Source organism: Panicum virgatum, chromosome 8K (genome assembly GCF_016808335.1).
Source record: "Panicum virgatum strain AP13 chromosome 8K, P.virgatum_v5, whole genome shotgun sequence".
NCBI classification, from domain to species: Eukaryota; Viridiplantae; Streptophyta; class Magnoliopsida; order Poales; family Poaceae; genus Panicum; species Panicum virgatum.
Genome location: NC_053143.1, coordinates 6,429,456 through 6,449,782, shown reverse-complemented (window position 1 = coordinate 6,449,782; position 20,327 = coordinate 6,429,456). Strand labels below are relative to the sequence as shown.

At 45.9% G+C, this 20,327-nt stretch overlaps 1 protein-coding gene and 3 long non-coding RNA genes across 5 annotated transcripts; 1 reads left to right on the top strand and 3 right to left on the bottom strand.

Annotated features, from left to right (window-relative positions):
• Window positions 1–481: 481 nt before the first annotated feature.
• On the bottom strand, window positions 482–3,312 carry LOC120643732. The gene is made up of 5 exons (XR_005663153.1): window positions 3,108–3,312; window positions 1,728–2,336; window positions 1,241–1,635; window positions 1,111–1,158; window positions 482–627 (listed from the first exon to the last, which is right to left on the bottom strand). It is a non-coding gene; the product is annotated as an uncharacterized LOC120643732 (long non-coding RNA).
• A 4,656-nt stretch (window positions 3,313–7,968) lies between these two features.
• Window positions 7,969–14,011, bottom strand: LOC120643731 (calmodulin-interacting protein 111-like). Of its 2 annotated transcripts, none has more exons than XM_039920196.1 (10): window positions 13,537–14,011; window positions 12,959–13,120; window positions 12,132–12,874; window positions 11,856–12,045; window positions 10,526–10,733; window positions 9,724–10,091; window positions 9,183–9,609; window positions 8,741–8,821; window positions 8,463–8,653; window positions 7,969–8,361 (listed from the first exon to the last, which is right to left on the bottom strand). In XM_039920196.1, the coding sequence occupies exons 1-10, from the start codon at window positions 13,846–13,848 to the stop codon at window positions 8,221–8,223; spliced, it is 2,823 nt and encodes a 940-aa protein (XP_039776130.1). In that variant the 5' UTR covers window positions 13,849–14,011; the 3' UTR covers window positions 7,969–8,220. The 2 variants fall into 2 exon arrangements, 1 of the variants encoding a protein (XP_039776130.1); XR_005663152.1 differs by having other exon boundaries at window positions 8,252–8,361; window positions 8,463–8,588; window positions 13,537–13,932.
• Window positions 14,012–15,557: 1,546 nt separating this feature from the next.
• Window positions 15,558–16,069, bottom strand: LOC120643730. The gene is made up of 2 exons (XR_005663151.1): window positions 15,898–16,069; window positions 15,558–15,805 (listed from the first exon to the last, which is right to left on the bottom strand). It is a non-coding gene; the product is annotated as an uncharacterized LOC120643730 (long non-coding RNA).
• Window positions 16,070–16,352: 283 nt separating this feature from the next.
• LOC120643729 lies at window positions 16,353–17,615 on the top strand. The gene is made up of 3 exons (XR_005663150.1): window positions 16,353–17,030; window positions 17,188–17,258; window positions 17,369–17,615. It is a non-coding gene; the product is annotated as an uncharacterized LOC120643729 (long non-coding RNA).
• The last annotated feature ends 2,712 nt before the right edge of the window (window positions 17,616–20,327 follow it).

Below are 20,327 nucleotides of genomic sequence, written 5' to 3'. Positions count from 1 at the left end.
GCATTACTCGCCATCAAAAACACTTCAGTACGAGTAATGCCAAGGTAAAAGCAAGAACAATGCTGCCCTGATCGCGAGAAGCGATCAGGGCAGCATGGCGCTTACTTGGATGAAAACCCTAGGATTAGGTGTGGCGATGCGCCGAGAGTTGTTGTTTGTGAGACGTGATGACATTCTTCTTCTTATGAATAACATAGGGTACATATTTATAGTCCGGAGACTTGGGAAACAATCTAAACTAATCCTGTCCCGATCGGACTCTATCTCTAATCTTAAACTAAATCTAAGGATACATGGCCCATGTGGCCCAGATGCTCACGCAGGAGCCGATTTACAATCCTTCTTCTTCTTCTGCTTTAAGCCCATCTTGCTTTCGGCCCATAAATTAATCCTGTTAATTTATGGCGGTAACAGAAGTATAGATGAACTCGCAGATCGTATAAAAACAAAATCAGGAGCTAGCTACCTTGTACAACAAGAAGCAAATTTCCTTTTCCGCTCTTCCTATTCTGATGGAGAAGTTCATTTCTGCTCTCTTCTCTCTCAAGCAACTCACACAGCAAGAAGCAACCTGGCTCTTTGCTTGGCTATATTCTTATCCAGTAGCACACTGTTACCATCTTCTATCTTGATCAAGCAGAAACAAGGAAAAATGATTGTAATCAGTCTTTTCCAAAGAGTGCAATCCAAGCAAAGCAGTGAGACTACCAACAATATACTCATCAAATTAGACATATCTCATGGTGCTGAGCAGCTGATGTTGGTTTGTTATAGTCGGCAAGGCATTAGCTTAGCACATTGCCAGGCTGCCATCAATACTTACCCAAATACCCAATAACCAGAGAATCAAACGGATGATATAATTCTTCATTCTTGTGATTCGTGATTGTGGTAATAACAGAAAAAGGCAGGGAGGTTAACATAAACGCAATCACACAACATTCTCTATTCCTAAAAATTCCTCATTAGGTAGATTCTATCAAAAAATCCCACGCGGAGCCCGCTTTCCTCATTTCAACTTTTGCTTAGGCAGATACCAAATACTTGAAAATTCAATTGTACACAAGGCCAGAGATCAAGCATTGTCACTGTAGAAAGTAATATACATACCAGGAAAAGAGGAGGCTCTAGAACTGCTACAACAATATAATGCAAAACCTGCAAACGAAGTAATGTGAGTATAGAGAGCTAAACACAACGTCAAGTGGCTAAAAAACCAAACTGATGCAATATGACTTACAGTAGCACCTGCATCTTGTTGTCATACTGCTTGGGCTTAGACAGAATGCAAGCTTGAAGGATACAGATACATTGAGATAATGTTGTGAAAGTGTTTTTTTGGATAGCATGAGTAGTTAAGCACTGAATAGGTTTAAATAACCAATGAAATGTCATCTGTTATAACCACTGTAAGAAAGAATCAAAGAACTGATTCAAGAACTATATTTCCACTTAATTGGTTAAAAAATATAGGGAACTCGAGCCTTTACAAGTGCCACAATGCTACTTATCTAACCCATAAGAAATTTGAATACTTAACATTTTGTGATTACCTTTGCCTTCCCCACCCTTTTGATGCTCCCAAAATAATTTTTCAGAACCATCCCAAAGGCTGGGACCAAGCATATCCATTACCTAAAAAAGAAAGATTACTGAATAGAAGTTGTTAAGCTGCAAAGAAATCTAGAATATAATTAGTGAACTCATGAGAATAATATAGTAGTCACCCTGACGACCCTTGAAGTGGAACGATGGTATGCCATAGCAACCATTGAGAGCGCTGGTAAACAGTGTCTAAATTCAGAAAGCTTAAAGACAGAGAAATGCTATTTCGAAAAAAAAAGACAGAGAATTGGTATATATTCATTTCAGTATATCCATTTCAGTTACTTTGACTACTTAAGAGATGCAATTAGTTATGAACATCTCAGAATGAACAGTCAGTAACGAACCAAAGAATTTCAGCAAACAAACCCAACATATTCTTCTTGCATCAATATCAGAAATTCATGTTGCTGCTGATGATAGTGTCAAATAACGGCAACATTACAAGATGACAGACGTAAGTGCTCCTGCTCACTAATTCCAGACCAGACATTGCCTACTTCTCATAGCTTCTATTTCCAGAAATTGACAAACATCGAAGCCAACACAATACGTAGTATAAGCTACAGGAGGATAGGTAGATTACCTCGGAGAACAGCTTGTCATAGGTGGTGGGCTGGTCGAAGAGCATGGCGTTGTTGACCTTCTCCTTCTTCTTGCCCTTGCTCCACTTTCTTCTTCTTCTTCCGCCTCCGGACTTGGCCGGGGCCTTCTCCTTCCCTCCATCCTTGCTGCAAATGAACGACGAAAAACCTCGGAAGCAGCAGCACGCAGCAGAGCAAGCAGATCCGCGTCCAATAAATCCGTCGAAGAAAGCTAAGCCATCCTGATACCTGGATCTGGATCGGGGGCCCAGGGGCGTCGGCGACATCGGGCTGGGTCGGCGTCTACCTCGACGCCGACGTCGTCGTCCTCAGGCCGCTCTCCGGCCTCCAGAATGCCATTGGAGAGACAAATCACAGTGCATTACATGGTACCATAGAGTCAATTCCACACTATCGGAGCTACAAATCATCATCATAGTATAGTGAAAACAAGAATAATCATGAAGCAGAATGAAATAACAAAAATCAAATAGTAGTGAAATCATGAAGCAGAATGTGAAAAATATTCCCCAATAGGAGTGAAATAATGAAGCGGAATCAAGAAAAATATGAATCCCCAATACCAGAAATAGAAAAATAAGAAAGCAAATGAGGAAAAAATGTCATCCTCACGGTAGGCGTAGGGGGATTGGGTCCCGGATCCCAGCCCGCCGTCTCCTCTCCCGCACCCGGCCTGTTGGGCGGCGGCGGCGTCTTTCTCCCGCACCCGGCTTGTAGGGCGGCGGCGGCGTCCGGGCGGAGGCCACACCCGGCACGCGTCCTTGGCGGCTGCCGGGTTTGCGGTGGCAGGCGGAGGCCGCAGCAGGCGCGGGTCACGGCCAGTTCACGGCAGTCGCGCGGAGGAAGACCGAAATTTGGTGGAAAAAATGTGTGCGGGAGAGGGGGTTCGAACCCTACCCGGGGTGTGCGGAGGAGCGGGCGCGGGCACTGAGGCCACGGCCGGCCGGCCAGCGCCTCCCTGTCGCGCGGCCAGTCAGGGCCTCCTCGCGAGCGAGCGCCGATACAGAAGGCCGTGCCAGCGCCGCCGGAAAGGGGAGGGCCCAGACGGAGGGACTCTACGTCGAGACAGATCCGGACAAGGAGGGTGTAGATCCGGCGACTGGGAGGGTGGATTTAGACCCCGGCGGCCTCCGACGACCCAAAACGGAGGTGGAGAAGACGACCTAGGTTTCGGGGCTGAGGGAGAGAGCGGAGGGAGGGAGGACGAGGGCTGGCGCGGGGCACGGCGGCGGCCGGAGCCCGCAGCCGGCGCGTGTCCCAGTGGCGGCGCGCGGGACGGCGGCGGTCGAGGCCGCAACCCCCTGGCGCGCGTGATGGCGGCGGAGGCCGAGCTCGCAGCTCCCTGCGCACGCGTCCCGGCGGCGGCGGCTGGAGCCCGCATCCCCTGCACGCGTCCCGGCGGCGGCGGCCGGACCCGTAGCCCCCTGTGCGCGCGGGAGGCGGGGCTCGCGTCACTCGGGGAGCCGGCGCAGGGCGGGTTCGGCGGGAGGCGAGGGCAACCCCGGGTTCGAGGGAGGCGCGCGGGAGGGGAAGGCCGCGCGTGATTTTTAGAAGAGGGAGGGGAAATCGATTTGTTGGAGTCGCTGGGTTTCGAACCTTGGCCGGTGAGAGGGGCGGGCGCGCGGGCGATGGGGGTCTCCGCTTCAACGCGTTGAAGCGGATGATCTAGGTCCGTTGGATGAAGTTTGGAGTGTTTGGAGCCATTGATTTTTACACAGGCGAGTTTTTGTGTACAAGTCGGTTGGTGAACTGGTTCACGTGCAACTCAGCGGGGGGCGCAGCATTGGGTGGACTGATCATAATTCGATCGTTCCCTTTAGGGATGGATAACATTGTGTTCTGTAGCTTGTACTGCACTTATGTAACGATGAGGATTGTGGTTGTGTTTAGATCCGTAAAATAATAGTAAAAAGAGTCACATCGGACGCTATAGCACACTATAGCACTTTTTGTTTGTTTGTGGTAATTGTTGTCCTACCATGACTTAACTAGGCTCAAAAGATTCGTCTCGTCGTGTACATCAAAACTATGCAATTGGTTTTTTTATTTATCTACATTTAATGCTCCATGTATGAGGCAAAAGATTTGATGTGATAGGTGAATAATGAAGTTTGGAGAGAGAAATTTTGAAACTAAACACAGCCTGTGTGAAGATCCTGGAGCACTGCAGGAAGGCAATTCCCTCCAAAGAAGAGGGGGGAAAGGTGATTATTATAGAAATACTCCTTTCCCCTTCTACAGGGCCGATAATGTACGAAGCCCAACTCCTCATGGACATGCTCATGATGGTGAATACCAGAGGCAAGCAGGTTTCTCCGACTATAAGATTGTTAAGAAAATAGGGGCTCGTGGTATCATTGAAGTTTATCCGTAACACAACACACCCTTAAATTATGCTCAATGTGTGGTTTACTATTGAGTGGACCATCTGCTGTGAGGATACAAATAAACCGAGTGCCTCATTTCCTAGAATAAGTTTGATATGGATCTTAAAGCAGTTGAGCTATTCATCTTTCTTGCGTTGAGATTCATGTAGCTGCTATTTGAAATGGGGCCTACTTTACAATAATGCAACTGTGATTTTATCCTCATTGTTTTTTAGTTTTGTGATTTTACTCTTACTATTCACAAGTCAACATGATTTTGCTCATTGTCAACAGTCAAAATAAAGGTAAATCGCGTTACCTTGTGAACAATAAGAGCGAATTATAAAGGAAAATGAGGGGTAAGAGAACACCAATTTCTGTTTGAAATGTACTAGAGCACTCGTGGTTTCCAGAGTCCAATGTTGATTTAACTTTGATCATATATATTGGATGGTTGCTTGTCGACTTGCACATGTTATGTACAACCACAGTAAGTTATGCAATGTGTAACTTCATATATCACTGCATAGTACCACTACTTGTATGGCACTCACAAATACAGAAATCACCGCGGACTATTATAATTTCTCGCAAAATTTTTGAAATTATTGCGATTTGCCAGCACGAGAAATTTCAAATATATAGATTCCAAATATAATCATTAAAGTATTAGAAAATCATTGCAATTTGCCAGCACGAGAAATTTTCAGCACGGCGACCCAAAACCACTACGAAATGATTTCTCGTACTGCATTGTACCACTACTGTTGAATAATTAGAAAATTAAAGTATTAGATTCCAAATATAAAGCATAAATACAACAAGCCCTAGCATGTAATTCTCTAACATACTAAACAGGAGAAACAACAAATTGAAAGTTTGCAGACGGAGGTGCCGGTGCAGTTTCGATGGTGTTGACAGGATTGATAAGGGCGTATCGCCGGAGTTGCAGATGATGGCCATGTGTGGTGCATGTTGAGTTGACTAAAAGATGCGTCCAAGTGAAGATATTGAGCAGTCGCGAAGAGTGCTTCCCAGAAACTTTATTAATGGGATCACAAAGTAGAGGGCTAGAGGATTTCGTAGTCCACCACGTTCGGGTGTTTTTATAACAGTAGTTGCCGACGGACATTGGACTCCATTCTCATCCCAGTCTGAGTCCTTCTCTTAGGCCGCCGAAGCAACTACAATATACGTCAAGTATTCTTGATAAGAATAGTTAGCAAGATAATGTTAGAACACCTCGGTCTATCTTATCTGGACATCTTCACTCCCGTCATACCCCCTCGATAAACAAGATTCACTACTTAGTACACTTCTCATTCCTCGTGGATTCGATACCCTTGAATACTCCAAGATGAAAGCTACATCGGTATCCGTACGCTTGCGAATTTATTCTATTAGACTAAGGACCGCCAACACCAGATCAATCTAAGGATACAAAACCATCGTCGAAGCATCGTGAGCAATCGACTTTTCATTTGGAACAAGGTAATAATGCTTTTGCACCATATTTATTTGGTGAGCCTGTTGCTCTATGGTTCTGGTCGTATTCTTACAATTATACACCTTTGAACTATAGTAGAATGTATATGCATCCATATTTTATTCAATATCTTTCTACATGACCAAGTTTTAGTGTTTCTCAAAGACCGATGGTTGTTAATGATAATCTGGTCAAAAGCAAACTTGATTGCAACCAAGATGGTAGAAGGATATGAAGCAAGACAACCTGTATTTACAGCCTAAGTGGTGTCCCTCAGACCTATCTCACACCCAAAAGAGGAGGCTGCAACGAATGCGCAAGAAAGAGTCTATGGAACGACAATCAAAGGTTGTACCAGCAAGGTCTGTGATCATGAAACAGGTATGCAGGCCCAAGCAAATTGTTTCATCGTCAACTTGAAGGAGAAGTAAGATATGACCGATAATATTTATCACCCTTAGAACAAAATATGGCCGATGCATGTTTGTCATCGTTTTTAGACAATTTTGGTCTAGAGGCTTATTCTTTGGTATGCAAGCATCACCAAAAAATAGGGGACATATGTTGATGATCAAAATTGGCACAAGCTACACAGACCGGTCTGACCGGTGTTCACGAGCGTTCTGACCGATTTGGGTCCGGCAACTCCGACCGGTCAGACCAGTCTACCTGAAATTCGAGTACAATTAGAGTTTTTATGAGTTTAAATTTGTTAAAAGAATTCTTTGCGGGGCAAGTCCTTCCCACCCTATGAATATAAAGAGTCACGGCCGATTGAGGGTTTATCTTTTTTACACTTTCTTGCCTTAGTTTTTTCAATCTACTATTTATTCCTCCATCTCTACGTCGATTGAGGACGTTCTAGGTGGCCTGCCGATCCAAGAACAACTCTACGTGCGCATGCCCTGACGGGTTTTCCTGGGCTAACGTTTGTAGGTTCGTCGTCGATCTATTCGGCGGCGACCGGTCTGACCGCTCCCTTGAATCGATCTGACCGGTCCACGCAGGAGGCGCTGCAGCGAGCTCCTCCTCGCGTGGCATGTTCGAAGTGCGTGTGTTGATCCCAAAAGACGTCAACACGTGGCGAAGCAGCTGGCCCACACGGGCACCTCAACAGGCGCCGATGCCCGTCCCCGGACGCGCGACTTATCACGTTGTGCACCCCACGCCGCAGTGCACGCCCGCGGCCCGCCAACGCCAACCGTCGCCACATCCATCCTACCCTCAGCTTCCACTGGCTGGAAACCCAGGGCCAGGGGCAAGGGCTCCCCGGCTCGGCGGCCAAGGACCAAACGTCGGCCGTCGGGATCGAGGTAGGTGCCAGTGCTATCGATCCCCCGCAGCCGCCGCGTCTCCTCCAGCCGGGGATGGGGCCACCGTCGCATCTGCGCTGCACTGTAGGAGACAGAAGCAGCGGAGGGCAGGCGTCGGACGGATTAATGGATCAAAGATAGAGAGGGGATGTGAGGGGATAGGGGAGGGCAGGACTGAAAGAGTACAGCAGACAAGGGACTAAGGGAGGGAGGAAATAGACAACACACGATTGAAGGGAGTTGACAAGCGGGTACGCGTGGCCGCGCGGGTGGGTAGGAAACAAACAGTGAGAAAAATAATAGCTTTTTGACAGAGCCAACTCGCGATTTCTTTTTGACAGAGCCAACTCTAGTATTACCCCCACCTCCATCGACTCTGACAAATAGGTCCAGGTCGCTTGACTCTGACATATGGGTCCAACATAAAGCGTAAAAGGTACAATGGACCCAATATAAGTAAGAAATGCACGCAATAGCAGTTCAGAAACGAAGTGCACCAATTGTTCCAGCCCAGCACCCGGCTCCACTGCTGCAGGTATTTTGTGCAGTATAATCCCAACAACACCATTGCTGCAAGACTCCAAACCAAGACAGGCCCAAAGTTCCCCACAATAGCAGGGCCTAAAATAAGCAAAACAGCCCATGTTACAATCCACCATAAGTTCTGCATTAAAATTCATTCTATGGTTGGAATAGAGGTGATGTGGAAGACGAGATGAGGGGGATCGCTTTCAGGATACAACAATACTTTTTTTAGAGCATTTTTACAAAACAATTCTTGTGGTTGCATTTTTACACCTAACAATCTTCTAGGGTAACAAAAATAAATGATGGCAGGTTCAATACTAAGTTCCCTGTGTTGAGCCATCCACAAACCTGCGGAAGCCCTCTGCGAGTTTCTGGTAAAACTTGAGATCAGACGGCTTTACTTTCCTGATGGCGAACTCGAAATGCCTCATTGATACTTCTTCAATGTGGAAGCTCTCCTGTTGAATGGAAACAGGGTAGTTTATCAGCAAACTCCAGCTACAAGTAGCGAATATACACACGCTCGTGTCACCAGAGCAGGGAAGGATGAGTAGCATACATCAAGTGCCGCGACGGCTGCTTCCCTGCAGACAAGCTTTATGTCCGCGCCGGTGTAGCCTTCTGTGAGTCTAGCAAGTTCCTTCAGATCCACGTCAGGACCGCATGGTATGCTGCGTGTATGAATCTGGAAAATATCTGTGCGGTCAGCTTCGTTCGGCAGTTGCACATCGAGCAGCCGATCAAAACGACCTAGAGCATCCGCAAAAAGTCAGACCAAATGAGCAAAGGAATCAGTAAAATGCATTTAAACCAAAAAAAAAAAGACCCAATGAACACCTGGTCTTGTAAGTGCTGGATCAATTTTGTCAGGACGATTTGTAGCTCCAATAACGGTGACACCAATTCTTTGGTCCAAACCTATTGTCACAATAGAAAATTATGCATCATCAAAATATAGAGGCCAACAGGATATTGTAAACTAGAAAATAAGTTGGAGAGCAGGTCATCGACACATTTCAAATGTGGATGAGGACATGCAAATGGTTAAGGCTCCAGTAGAATAACCATTGACCCGAGACATCAAAATCTGATAGCTGATATTTGGTTTATGAGTCAACAAAATACAGTACTGTTATTTGGCAACCTATAATCACAAATTAACACACTTTAGTGGCTAGTGTTAGTGAAGAGATAAGCTGATTCATATATGCCCTAAGGCAAATTTATACAGACATAAGGCATCAAAAGAGGAATTTCCTTATCAATTGATAAAACTCACCATCCATCTCCACAAGCAACTGACTGAGTACCCTATCAGCAACAGATGTTCCATCATTTTCATGCCCACGAGTTACTGCAAGTCCATCTATCTCATCAAAGAATATTATCGCCGGTGCATTAGCCCTAGCCTTAGCAAATAGCGATCTCACTGCTTTTTCAGAGTCACCCACCCATTTGCTGAAAAGCTCAGGACCCTTAACTGCAAGAAAGTTCAATTTTGCTTCAGAAGCTGCAGCACGAGCCATCAAGGTCTTGCTGCAACCTGGTGGTCCCATCATTAGCACTCCTTTGGGGGGTTTGACCCCTAAATTTGCAAATGCTTCTGGGCATTTCTGTGGCAAATTGATGGCTTCAATTAGCTGCTGCTTGACACCGCCTTGACCACCAACATCTTCCCACCGCACCTTTGGAAGCTCAAGCATCACCTGCAAAGAATGTAGTTGAGTAATTGCCATTGTTTTTCCACGAGTCACAAGTATATATAGGAACTATCATGATAGAAGCAAACAGTTACAGCCTTGGGTGGATAGAATTGATACCTCGCGCATTGCACTAGGTCGAACTTTCGTTTTAGCCTTCTTAAAGTCCTCACTGTTCACAGACAGTGCTTTTTCATCTGTCTCACCATAAGACTTGCTACTTTTTGTGTTAGTATTTGTGCAGGGGGCATCATCCAATGACATGGCCGAGAAAGATGCCGGTAATGTGTTACTTGAATTTTCTTTTAGGCTGATATAACGGCGAAGAGCACAGAATGCTGCCTCATTGCATAGTGCAGCTAGATCGGCACCCACAAATCCATGGGCCTCTTGAGCAATAGACTCAAGTTCCTCATCATCGAGGGAGTGTCGAACTCCAATTAAAAGGTGCTGAAGTATGTCCAACCTCTGTCCTGGAGACGGCACTCCTACAACCCAGTGAAAAGAAAACAAATCATGGTCAACTTGGCTTTAGACCACATTATATCATTGGACAACCGTGCTAGTCCAACATGACGAAATTTAAATTTTGATAACAATTTAAGTGCAGGCCAAACTTAGTTTCAAAAAACAAGATTGGCTTAACTGGCGTTAAACACATACAAAATAAAAATGGCCAGCCCGGGATGACAGAATATACAGTACAAGGCAGCCCATTCCTCGCAAGGTAAAATTTTTGGCCAATCCTAAAGGTATGTTGCTAGTCCATAAAATCAAAAGTCAGGATTCTTAATGCATTCTGCACATCCATAAGCTATGTCTTAGTTGCAGGCATTTTAGCATTAAAAGCATGATGTATTGTGGCGCAGACTACAACCACTGCATTTTATTTCAAAACTATATGGTCGTCAGATAATCCTACCTATCTCAATTTCCTTATCCAATCTTCCATAACGTCGAAGTGCAGAATCAATACAATCAGGACGATTAGTTGCAGCGATTAAGAGAACACGATCACTAGGGCCTATCTCATCCATCAGTTTCAACAGAGTAGCCACCATTCTAATAGATAACTCCTCGCTCCCTTCCTCCCTTGATGGAGCAATTGCATCCAATTCATCAATAAATATCTAAAAGCAACAAAGATACATGAGATAGATATGACACTGTGATGAATGGCAACATGATGGGATAAGAATTGTAACCAATACGTCAAACGCATAGTAATGCTCCTTGCTAACTAAATACATCAAACCTTAGATAATCAGTGCATGAAACTTTTAATATTTTACCTGCATTAAATTCAATGTTCCAGAAAGGATAAATGAAACACCATGGTAACAAAAGCCTGATCTAACTGGAAATAAAAGGATTTTTTTAATAAAAAAGTGTTTCAACTATGTCCATATAAATTTAGATATGCAAATTTCACAACGAAAAAACAATGAGTGAACAGGACAAGAGAGGAGATATTCCCAAGTATGAGCAGTGCAATATTAATAAAGGCAAGTTAACTTCTCTAGTAAAATTACTCAAGTATTGATGCATAAGGAGCATAGCACTAGAACAGGCTTCAACCAAATCATTACTTGTATTATGGACACGGTACATTTTGCATTAAGAACATAGGAAAGGAAAATATATATAGTCAAGCTTAGTGGAAATTGCAACAAGTTCGGTTTCATGAATCACAATAGAAGATACAGTTTTAAGACTTCAGATTTGCAGAGCACATCAAGATATTATGACAGCTTGGGCACAACAATACAGTGTTACTCTAAAAAAAAAGAAGTTGCTAGTATCATTAAAATACACGGGTCACCGAAACAAGTAAAAAACACTGTTCTTTTTCTAATGCAAGGGAGAGGATTCAGCATATCCTAGGAACTACAGTAATATCTCTTGTGTGTGATAAAAATAGTGGAAATTGCAACAAGTTCGGTTTCATGAATCACAATAGAAGATACAGTTTTAAGACTTCAGATTTGCAGAGCACATCAAGATATTATGACAGCTTGGGCACAACAATACAGTGTTACTCTCAGAAAAAAGAAGTTGCTAGTATCATTAAAATACACAGGTCACCGAAACAAGTAAAAAACACTGTTCTTTTTCTAATGCAAGGGAGAGGATTCAGGATATCCTAGGAACTACAGTAATATCTCTGAAAGAAGTAGCTCGATTCGGATTTATTTTCACAGTTGGCATGACATTAATGATAAAAGCAGCAGAGCAATTGAAGAAAATCTAACCACAGCAGGTGCAGCTTTCTTAGCTGAACTGAAAACATCATACAGAGATTGCTCACTTTCTCCATAATAACCAGTAATGATCTCCGATCCGTTTATTGTAAAAAGGTTGACACCAGCATCATAGGCACAGGAAGTAGCAAGAGATGTTTTCCCTGTTCCAGGTGGACCATAAAGAAGAATACCTTTGTATCTGAAAAAAATCAGCATATTACAAAATTGAAACAATGAATTTTATGGCTGAAATTTGGGGGAAGTGTATATCTTTTTACACAGTACCTTGGCAAACCAATTTGATCAGCCAGTGAAAACGAAATTATTCCTTTAATTGTTCCTGACTCTTTAGATAACCCACCTAGCATTGGAGCATGATCTGGCTTATCTGAGTCAAGTTTCTCAGTGCAGACTGACTCAGAAAGATGCACTTTTGTGGTTCTACCAACAAGGATTGAAATTAGGGTTCCCCCCAAGTTAGATGAATCTTCTGCATTAGGCAGTGTACTCCCTTTCTCACACAAGTCAAATTCTGCTCCCATCACCACAAACAAGGACAATTTCCCGCACATTGAGAGAGGAACAAAGTTCCCTTTTAGTAAGTATCTACCATTAAGCCACCGTGTAGCTGACATCTGCAATAACTCATTAACTTTCTCATCTGCTAATGCTGCTCTCGCAGTGGTTGGATCCAAGAACATCGAGGATCCACTGTTGGATGCAAAGTAATGGGATTCCTTTCCATGCAATGGAGTAGAAGGCATCTTCTTAGGTGTCTCCACAACCATTCCATTTCTTTCAGAACAGCTGTCAGACACTCTTTCAATGCCACTAGAAGGCCTAACACCAGGTGGAACCAGGCTAAGATAAAGATTCTTACATTTCAATACCCGTAAAGTATCGACATCATCACTATGATTTGGGGTCTGCTGTGTACACAATGGACTAACAAACAACGATCGACCTACTGAAGGGTATCCCAAAACACATGCAAGATCCCAAGAGAGCTTGATGCTGTTCTTTTGAACCTAGCAAGACAACCCAGCAAACAATGTTCACGGTTTGTTACTCTCAGCATGGACACCAGTAGAAGCAAAGTAGAATAGGCATACCTCACGCGAAGGGAAAACTGTGGCAACCACAAAGTTCCGCCCAGCTTCACCATGCAGAAGATCATTGTCCACATCAAGATCAAAGGATCTGCTGCACTCATCAAATAAATCGTATAGTGGAAATCCATCTAATTGGTCGCTGCTAGAAGAAATTAGTGACACCTGCAAACAAGGGAACACACCTCAGCTTAGTCATTCAAAAGAAAGAGATACAAGCAGGTAACTGGTATGTTTGTGCTTTGAGCGGAACTATGAAGTACTATGAAGTTGCTGTCATGATCAGGAATTCAGGAAAGCACAATACCGTGAGCATTTCAATTCAGCTCATTTACAGTACACACGCTGGTAGGCGCACGCTGCTTGGAATTGCCACCAGCTGCTAAATGCCAGTCAGATTGGAGCCCCCAGTCACAACATGAAAAATTTGAGCAGCAAGGTCCGATTGCTGGAACCGGTTCTAGCTGTATCGATACTTTAACTGATTGTAGCTGTGTCTAAGGAGTAGAGTACTACTAGTTCACAGAAACAATTTGGAGAAACAGACAGTTCAAAGGTGAGGGAACAAGGCAGGAGCTTACGGAGACGAGGCACCCGGACCGCATCCCAGCGCCGACCATAGCGGCCTCGGAGAGCCAGAGCCTCCCGAAGCCGGCGCCGCCGCTCCCGCTCCTCGGGGCCACTTCGGCGACGGCGCCGACGAAGCAGCCGTCGCCGCCGCGCGGCACGAGGGCCGGGAACTTCGCTGCAACGGCGGCGGCGATGGACGGGAGGTCGACGCCTCCCTCACCGTCGCCGCCGTCGCCGGGGTCACGGGAGGAGGGGGTGCGGGGGGACGGCTGCGGCGACGCCGCCGGCTGCTGCGGCCTCCTCTTGCACTTAGAAGGAGGCATGGCGGCGGCGAGTGGCCGTGCTCTGGTATGCGGATTCACAGGGCTTTGTGCTTAGATTGGCTGCAAAACAAAGCAGGCGCGCGCTGGCGAGGCGGCTGGTGGAAGGCGGCGCGCTGGCGAGGCGGCTGGTGGAAGGCGGCGCGCCGGCGAACCTCTAAACCCTGGCTGGAAGGCGTCGGGTCGGCTGGCCTCGAAGGGTCCAGTTCGGCTGATGGGCTCAAATGGGCCGCCCCGGTGAGTGGGTGCTAATTGGGCTGATTCAGGATTGGTTAAGCATTCTATTTGGTCCAAAACACATAAAGCCCAATAGGTGGCACTAAAGAGTATACGTGTTTAATAAAAATTAATGATATTTCTATATATGATTCCCCGCGGCTCGGCGGCCGACCAGGCCGTCCACGTCATCGTAAAAAATTTTCACCGTGCATTCAATGATTTACGGCGTGTATTGCCTCGTGCTGGCTTGCTGCGGTAAAAAAAAATCCCCCCATTCGATCTCTCAGGAAGGATCCCGTTCACGGCTCATTCGAGTGCTCACCTACTCCTGTGCCGCACGACTGCCTCCGCCTGCCGCCGCCGTCCTCCTTCGGGCTGGCTCTCCACCGACGCTCCCCGCCGTCTGAGCCGTGGGTGAGCCTCGCCGCCCTACAGGCTTCCTTGCGCGCGCCGACCCTGCCCCCGCTTGCCTCCCTCGCCGTCGTGCCTGTCGGCGTCGCCGGCCCGACGCGGCCTCGCCGCCTTGCCTCTTCCCGCACAGGTCGCCGCCGCCGCCCGTCAACCCCGCCACTGGCCACCGAAGCGCGTCTCCCCGCCCGGGCACTGCTTCTCCTAGCCCTTCCCCGCCCGACAGCTGCCGCTCATCCTCGCCGTCCGTCCTCGCGCGGCGGTCGCCATCCATCCCCGCCGATGTGGCCCACGCCATGCGCTGCCGCCAAAGGAGGCGCGCCGGCCGCCCCTCCCCGTTCGCGGACACGTACGCGACGCGCCCCTCCCAGCGGGCGGCGCGGCCGGCCCGGCGCTCCGAGCCGCCCTCAAGGCGCACGGCCGCGCACGGCTAGCGGCGCTCCCCACGCGGCGCCGGCGGAGCTCCGCACATGCGCACACCGGCGCTCCCCGCGCGGCGGCTGCGGAGCTCTGTCCGCGGCTCGCGGCCCGCGTTACCTCCGCGCTCCCGGCTGCCACCACTCGCCTCGCCTCCGTCTGCGGCTCACGGGACGCGTCACCTCCGCGCTCGCGCCGGCCGCCGCTCCCCGGTTGCGCCGCCTTCGCCCGTGGCTCATGGGCCGCCGTCGCCTCTGCACGCGCACCGGACGCCAGTCGTCTCGCGTACGCCCGCAGCGGCCGCCGAGGCCATTGCCGCCATGCCGCACCTCGACGGGGAAACGGACTAATCCATCCGTGGAAGCCCCATCCACTGCGAGGCAGCACAACATGCATTTGACGGTTTGCTTGTGTACCCTCTGCTTCGGCCATGGAAGATGCCCGCTGTGTGTTTGATGGTTTGCGTCTGCAGCACTGACCAATTGACCATGCCCTGATTTAGATGATAGGGAGCCCTGTTTAATAAAAAGAAGACACATTTAAGCTACTTGCCTTATCTAAGGTAAATGTTTCTAGCTCGAATGTGAATTTTATTTTTCAAGCAATAATTTAAACAAGTTAGATACCTTGGATATGATGCTACTATGTCAGTCTCACATATATTTGCATTTACAAAAGAACAATCATTCTTCATCCTTTGCGATTAAGCTCACCATATGGTTTGATGACATGGTCTAATCTGATGTAATCATACTTCATTTCATACAAATAAAGATTTTCTGGCCAAGATTTGTATCACCAGTTCTAGCTAAGGAAGGTTCGTCGCATCCTTGCAACTTCACAGGTGAAATCAACAAGACTGTCATTGCGCTTTTTGCTCCCTCTGCTCAGAACAATAAACAGCTAGACATTTTCCCTGTTGTATATCAACAAAACTTACATAACCGTATAAAGAATTCGGATGACATGTTTGATCTGTGGAATTTAACTTAGCTATCATTGACTTACTCCTCAATTGATTGCAGGGTGGTTTGATATAAAGCTCTACACAAGATCCTCTCCCAGTGACGATTTAACATTTGTGATAGCTGTGCCAATCGAGCTGTTGTGCTTTCTATGCAATGCAACACCACCGTGCTGAAGGCCAAAAGCTCTTCTATAATTGGTCCTGCCCATTTCTTTTCTTCTTTTTCCCCCCACTTCATTCCTATTTACTTCAATAGGCCTGCTTTATATAGCCTCCCTACTGCAATACAATATGAATTGTGCAATACAAAGCATGCTTATATATTAGAATAATTGATAACTCGCCAGCATTAGGGGCTACATTTCTTCTGTTTTGCTCTACCTGAACAATTTTTCTCATCTTAACAGTTGCAAAGCATCCTAGAGAAATATCAGATCTAGTGACATCGCTCTTTACTGCTTGAAATTCTTTCACCCAAGACTCCGAGAGATGCATTGAGGGGAAACAATTTCGAAGGTGATGCATTAAATGCGAAGCAAAGTTGAATAATGCCCCGAACCAATACTTTTTTACATTAATTGTTTATTGTTATGGTGAAAAGGAACTATAAAACATAGTTGACTAATGCTCTGTTCTTTAGAGTTGCAGGCCTTGAATGGTTGTCTCATGATCAAAACATATGGTGGCCTGAACCAACAATGACTTCCTCTATGTTCCAGCATTGGACAATATATGGTCATGTTTATAATTTTTACTACTGGTGGGAAGTATGTTCATAATTTTTTGAAGAGCTAGAGGAGTTGGCTTAGTTCAAGGTATTGGCTGCACCAGCGCTCTTAAGTTCTTTTTTAAACTTGAACACATATTCAGATGAAATACTTAGATATCCATACATGTTAAAAGAATCATTATTATATATGTTGATGCTTAAGGGCTATACCGCTAGATTGTTTACTGCAACTTGCAACTGTATTTATTTTTGCTAAACCAGCGTGTAGTTCCTACCTGCATCCTACTAGCTCCATTGACTCATCATTTTCCCACCTAATTTTTAGGTATGTTATATTTACTCATTAGCATTTGATTACTTAAATAATATACTCCTAATAACCATTTTGCTACTGATAACACATGTTTTCCCAATGACAAATCTTGCAGGGATCCTGATTTCAAGGTACATTCATAACTCTATCAGGGTCCAAAACTCTCTTCTATTACAGCTTCTACTGCCAATTGCATATTTTTTTATCAACATTATGCAAGTAACCTGGCACAACATTGCACCTGTTCCGGAAAATCTTTGGTCTCAAATTACAAAGTATTATTCACAGCAAGAACATCCAATAACTGAATCTCAGTAGAGCAAGAAAGCAATTATTTGTTGCAGGGACCTAATTTGCAGGTGCAATTCTGGCTCAGCAGCTGTCACGTCATTATATAGAAAGGTTTATATTTTTTAAATCTTGTGTGGTTACTATAGTACTAATAGTTTTTAAGTTCAAAACCCTGCAGGACATCTACGCCTATATTGGGAAGGTCACTCCTCTCGGACCACCACAAATTAGGTTATGCTAAATTTCAAAGTAGCTTAAACTATGTAGTTGATAGTTAATACTTCCTAGGCAAAATGTAAAATAATAAAATTTCCTTGTATTAACCATAAATTTGGCCTGATGTTTTTATGTTCTCCGATAAATAATATGAATGTAATAATGTTACAAGTTCCAGTATTTAGATTGCAACTTTATTATCACTTACAGAGCTTACATATATTTAACTAGATTTTCGATTTCATGAAATTCTAAATAATAAAATAGATACAAAGCAAATATGAGTGCGCGCCTAGAGTGCTATTTTCCTACATCTTTAACTCCAATCTTTCTGTTTCTCTTTTCACTGTCAAATGTGAAAAAAATATAAATACCATTCCTAAAAATGCACGACTCCTGTGAATAAAAACATTTTCTCTTACCATAATAATTACCTCCAGTAATTCAATGAAATTATGAGCGCGCGCAACGCGCGCGCAATCCACTAGTGTGTGTTATATTCATGGAACACTTATAAGGCCAATCGCTATACAAAGTATCGTCCCACTGTTACCAAGAGTGCTTTGCAGCTTAATACTAGAATATAACCATCTCTTTTAATGCAAAATTTTATTACGCAATTTAATAGATCAGCTGTCACATTTAATTATCAATTGTTAATAATGATCAAATATATCATGTGACCTATACAAGTTGATGAATGTATATGGATGAAACTCAAATTCTCTCAATGATATTTCATTCCAATTTCGTAGCTCTTGGTAACTGCATACACCAAGTTCCATCACCACGAAACTCTATTCTTCTCTTGCTTTTTATATTGGATATCATGTCATCATTTTTGGCTACATGGCATGTCGTTTAATAAAAATGAAACTCACATGACAATTGCACTGAGAATGGTCTAATACACTACAAAAAGTCTATTGATCCATGACGGTTCAATTTTGTCATAGATCACCAAAAAATCGTCATAAAATAGTATTCATGATGATCTCAAATTTCGTCACATACTGAGTGTCACAGATTACACCCTCATGAAGTTTTTTAGCCAAATCTTCACAGATTAGCTAATCCATGACATTTTGAAAATCGTCATAAAATATTTCAAGGGCCCCGAAGCCCAACCCTGTAGGGTCGAGATGGCAGATTAGAGGGGGTGAATAGTCCTTTTTAAAATTTAAAATGTTGCCGGCTGACCGAAACAAATGCGAAAATAAACTAAACGGTCTAACCAAGACTACACCCCTCTATTTATAACTTGCACCTTACAAAAAGGATTCTAATTGAGCAAATAAGGTGCCGAGCTAGGTAGAGCTCACCTAAACAATTCTAGTATGAAAGGTCACACAAACTATGCACTAGTAATCAAACAACTGGGGAGTTCCTACACATACTGGTATGCAAAGCATTCAAAAACTAAGCACAGCTAGTAGTTCTCAAAAGCAAGGCTACAAAAGCCAAACTAGAGAGCTCAAAATTACCTAGCTATAGAAACTAAGCAAAGTGACTAGCAAGACTACTCAAGCCAATTAGTCACGCAAGGGTGCTACTTCTATGCTACACAAGCAAACTACACAAGAGAGAAAAACTAGCTAACTACACAACCACAAAATATGAGTAAATAAAAGCTTGTTGTCGGGTACCATAATTAGGGGCACCCTAACCCAGGGACTAAACCGCCCTTAAAAATGCAAAACACGATTAAGCAATCGGGCCCACAGTGCCTACCGCCACGTCGCACTCTACAGTCACAACGAACCAAGGCCAACAGTCTTCCTCTGATCCGAAGGGAAAGAAGCTATCAATGATGACAACTCCGTCGTCGCCCTGCATCCAGATACCATGGAACGGCTTCAACTCTCCCACTGCACCCAAATCCTCCCCAGATCCCAAAGAAGCCCGATCTTCACTCAGCCTACGGCCCGGCTCTGCGGTACGGCCCATCCGAGGCCCCCTCGAACCCGCGGAGCGATCTCCGCTTCGCTCGAGACCTCCCCGCCGAGGCCCTCGACAGCGCGCCACTCCTCCGCCTCGCTCGAGAGTAGCGAGCCAACCCTCGGAAGGCAGGCCAACTCCGCCTCGCTCGAGGCCACCCCTCGGCAGACGGAACTAGTAACACATCTGCTCACCCACCCGACAGACGGAGCATTAGATGCCAACCACTCCACCGCAGGGCCCGGGCCAGACGGCGTCAGGCCGCCATGCCGCACAGCAGCTGTGATAGGAGTCCCGTCTACCAACTCCGGTCACTATTCTGCCATCCCCGGCACTATTCCGACACTGTGGGAACCTGCGACGCCCTATGCAGACGTGACTGGCACTGCTCTTGCCACTATGCCGCCTACTCCTCGTACTTTCTCCTCTACAGGACCCTCGACCGGCATGGGCGCGACCCTCGAACGCGGCTCGGGCCTTGACCAGAGCAAGACTCCCGCCCGCAGGACCCTCGACACGCCGCCACGACACGCACGGAGGACGGGACCACGACGCCCACAGGAGCTATCAAGACGCCGGCGCGATCTCCGCAAGACCAGGGAGCCACCCAGGACAACTACCACGCCCGACGCCTTACTCTCCAGTGGTCCACAGTGTACTTTCCACAGTAGTCATCCACTGCACACCCCCGATTCGGGGAGAAGATGACGACTTCTGATCCCCCCGTACATGTACTCCACCCTTGTGTCTATAAAAGGGGGAGGCGGGCACCTTCATCTTGATCTGCTCAGACGCTCAACTCATCCCGCAGAACACACACTCCCGCTCTCCGGAGCACGATATTGGCACTTTCCTCAATCACTTAGTAGAGACTTGGGAGCTTTCCTCCCTCTCTCGCCTAGCTTGTACCCCCTACTGCAAGCATCACGGTGCAAGTTAATATAGTGCACTCGCACACCCCTGCTGGACGTACGGCCCCGTGG

What these genes read in the sequence shown, in the direction of transcription:
- LOC120643731 (XM_039920196.1), bottom strand. Translation starts at nt 13,848, where the DNA reads ATGCCTCCTTCTAAGTGCAAGAGGAGGCCGCAGCAGCCGGCGGCGTCG. An exon ending in CAGTTTTCCCTTCGCGTGAG is followed by an intron (nt 12,875 to 12,958) that starts GTATGCCTATTC and finishes TTGTCTTGCTAG; the next exon opens with GTTCAAAAGAACAGCATCAA. An exon ending in GATCAAATTGGTTTGCCAAG is followed by an intron (nt 12,046 to 12,131) that starts GTACTGTGTAAA and finishes GATTTTTTTCAG; the next exon opens with ATACAAAGGTATTCTTCTTT.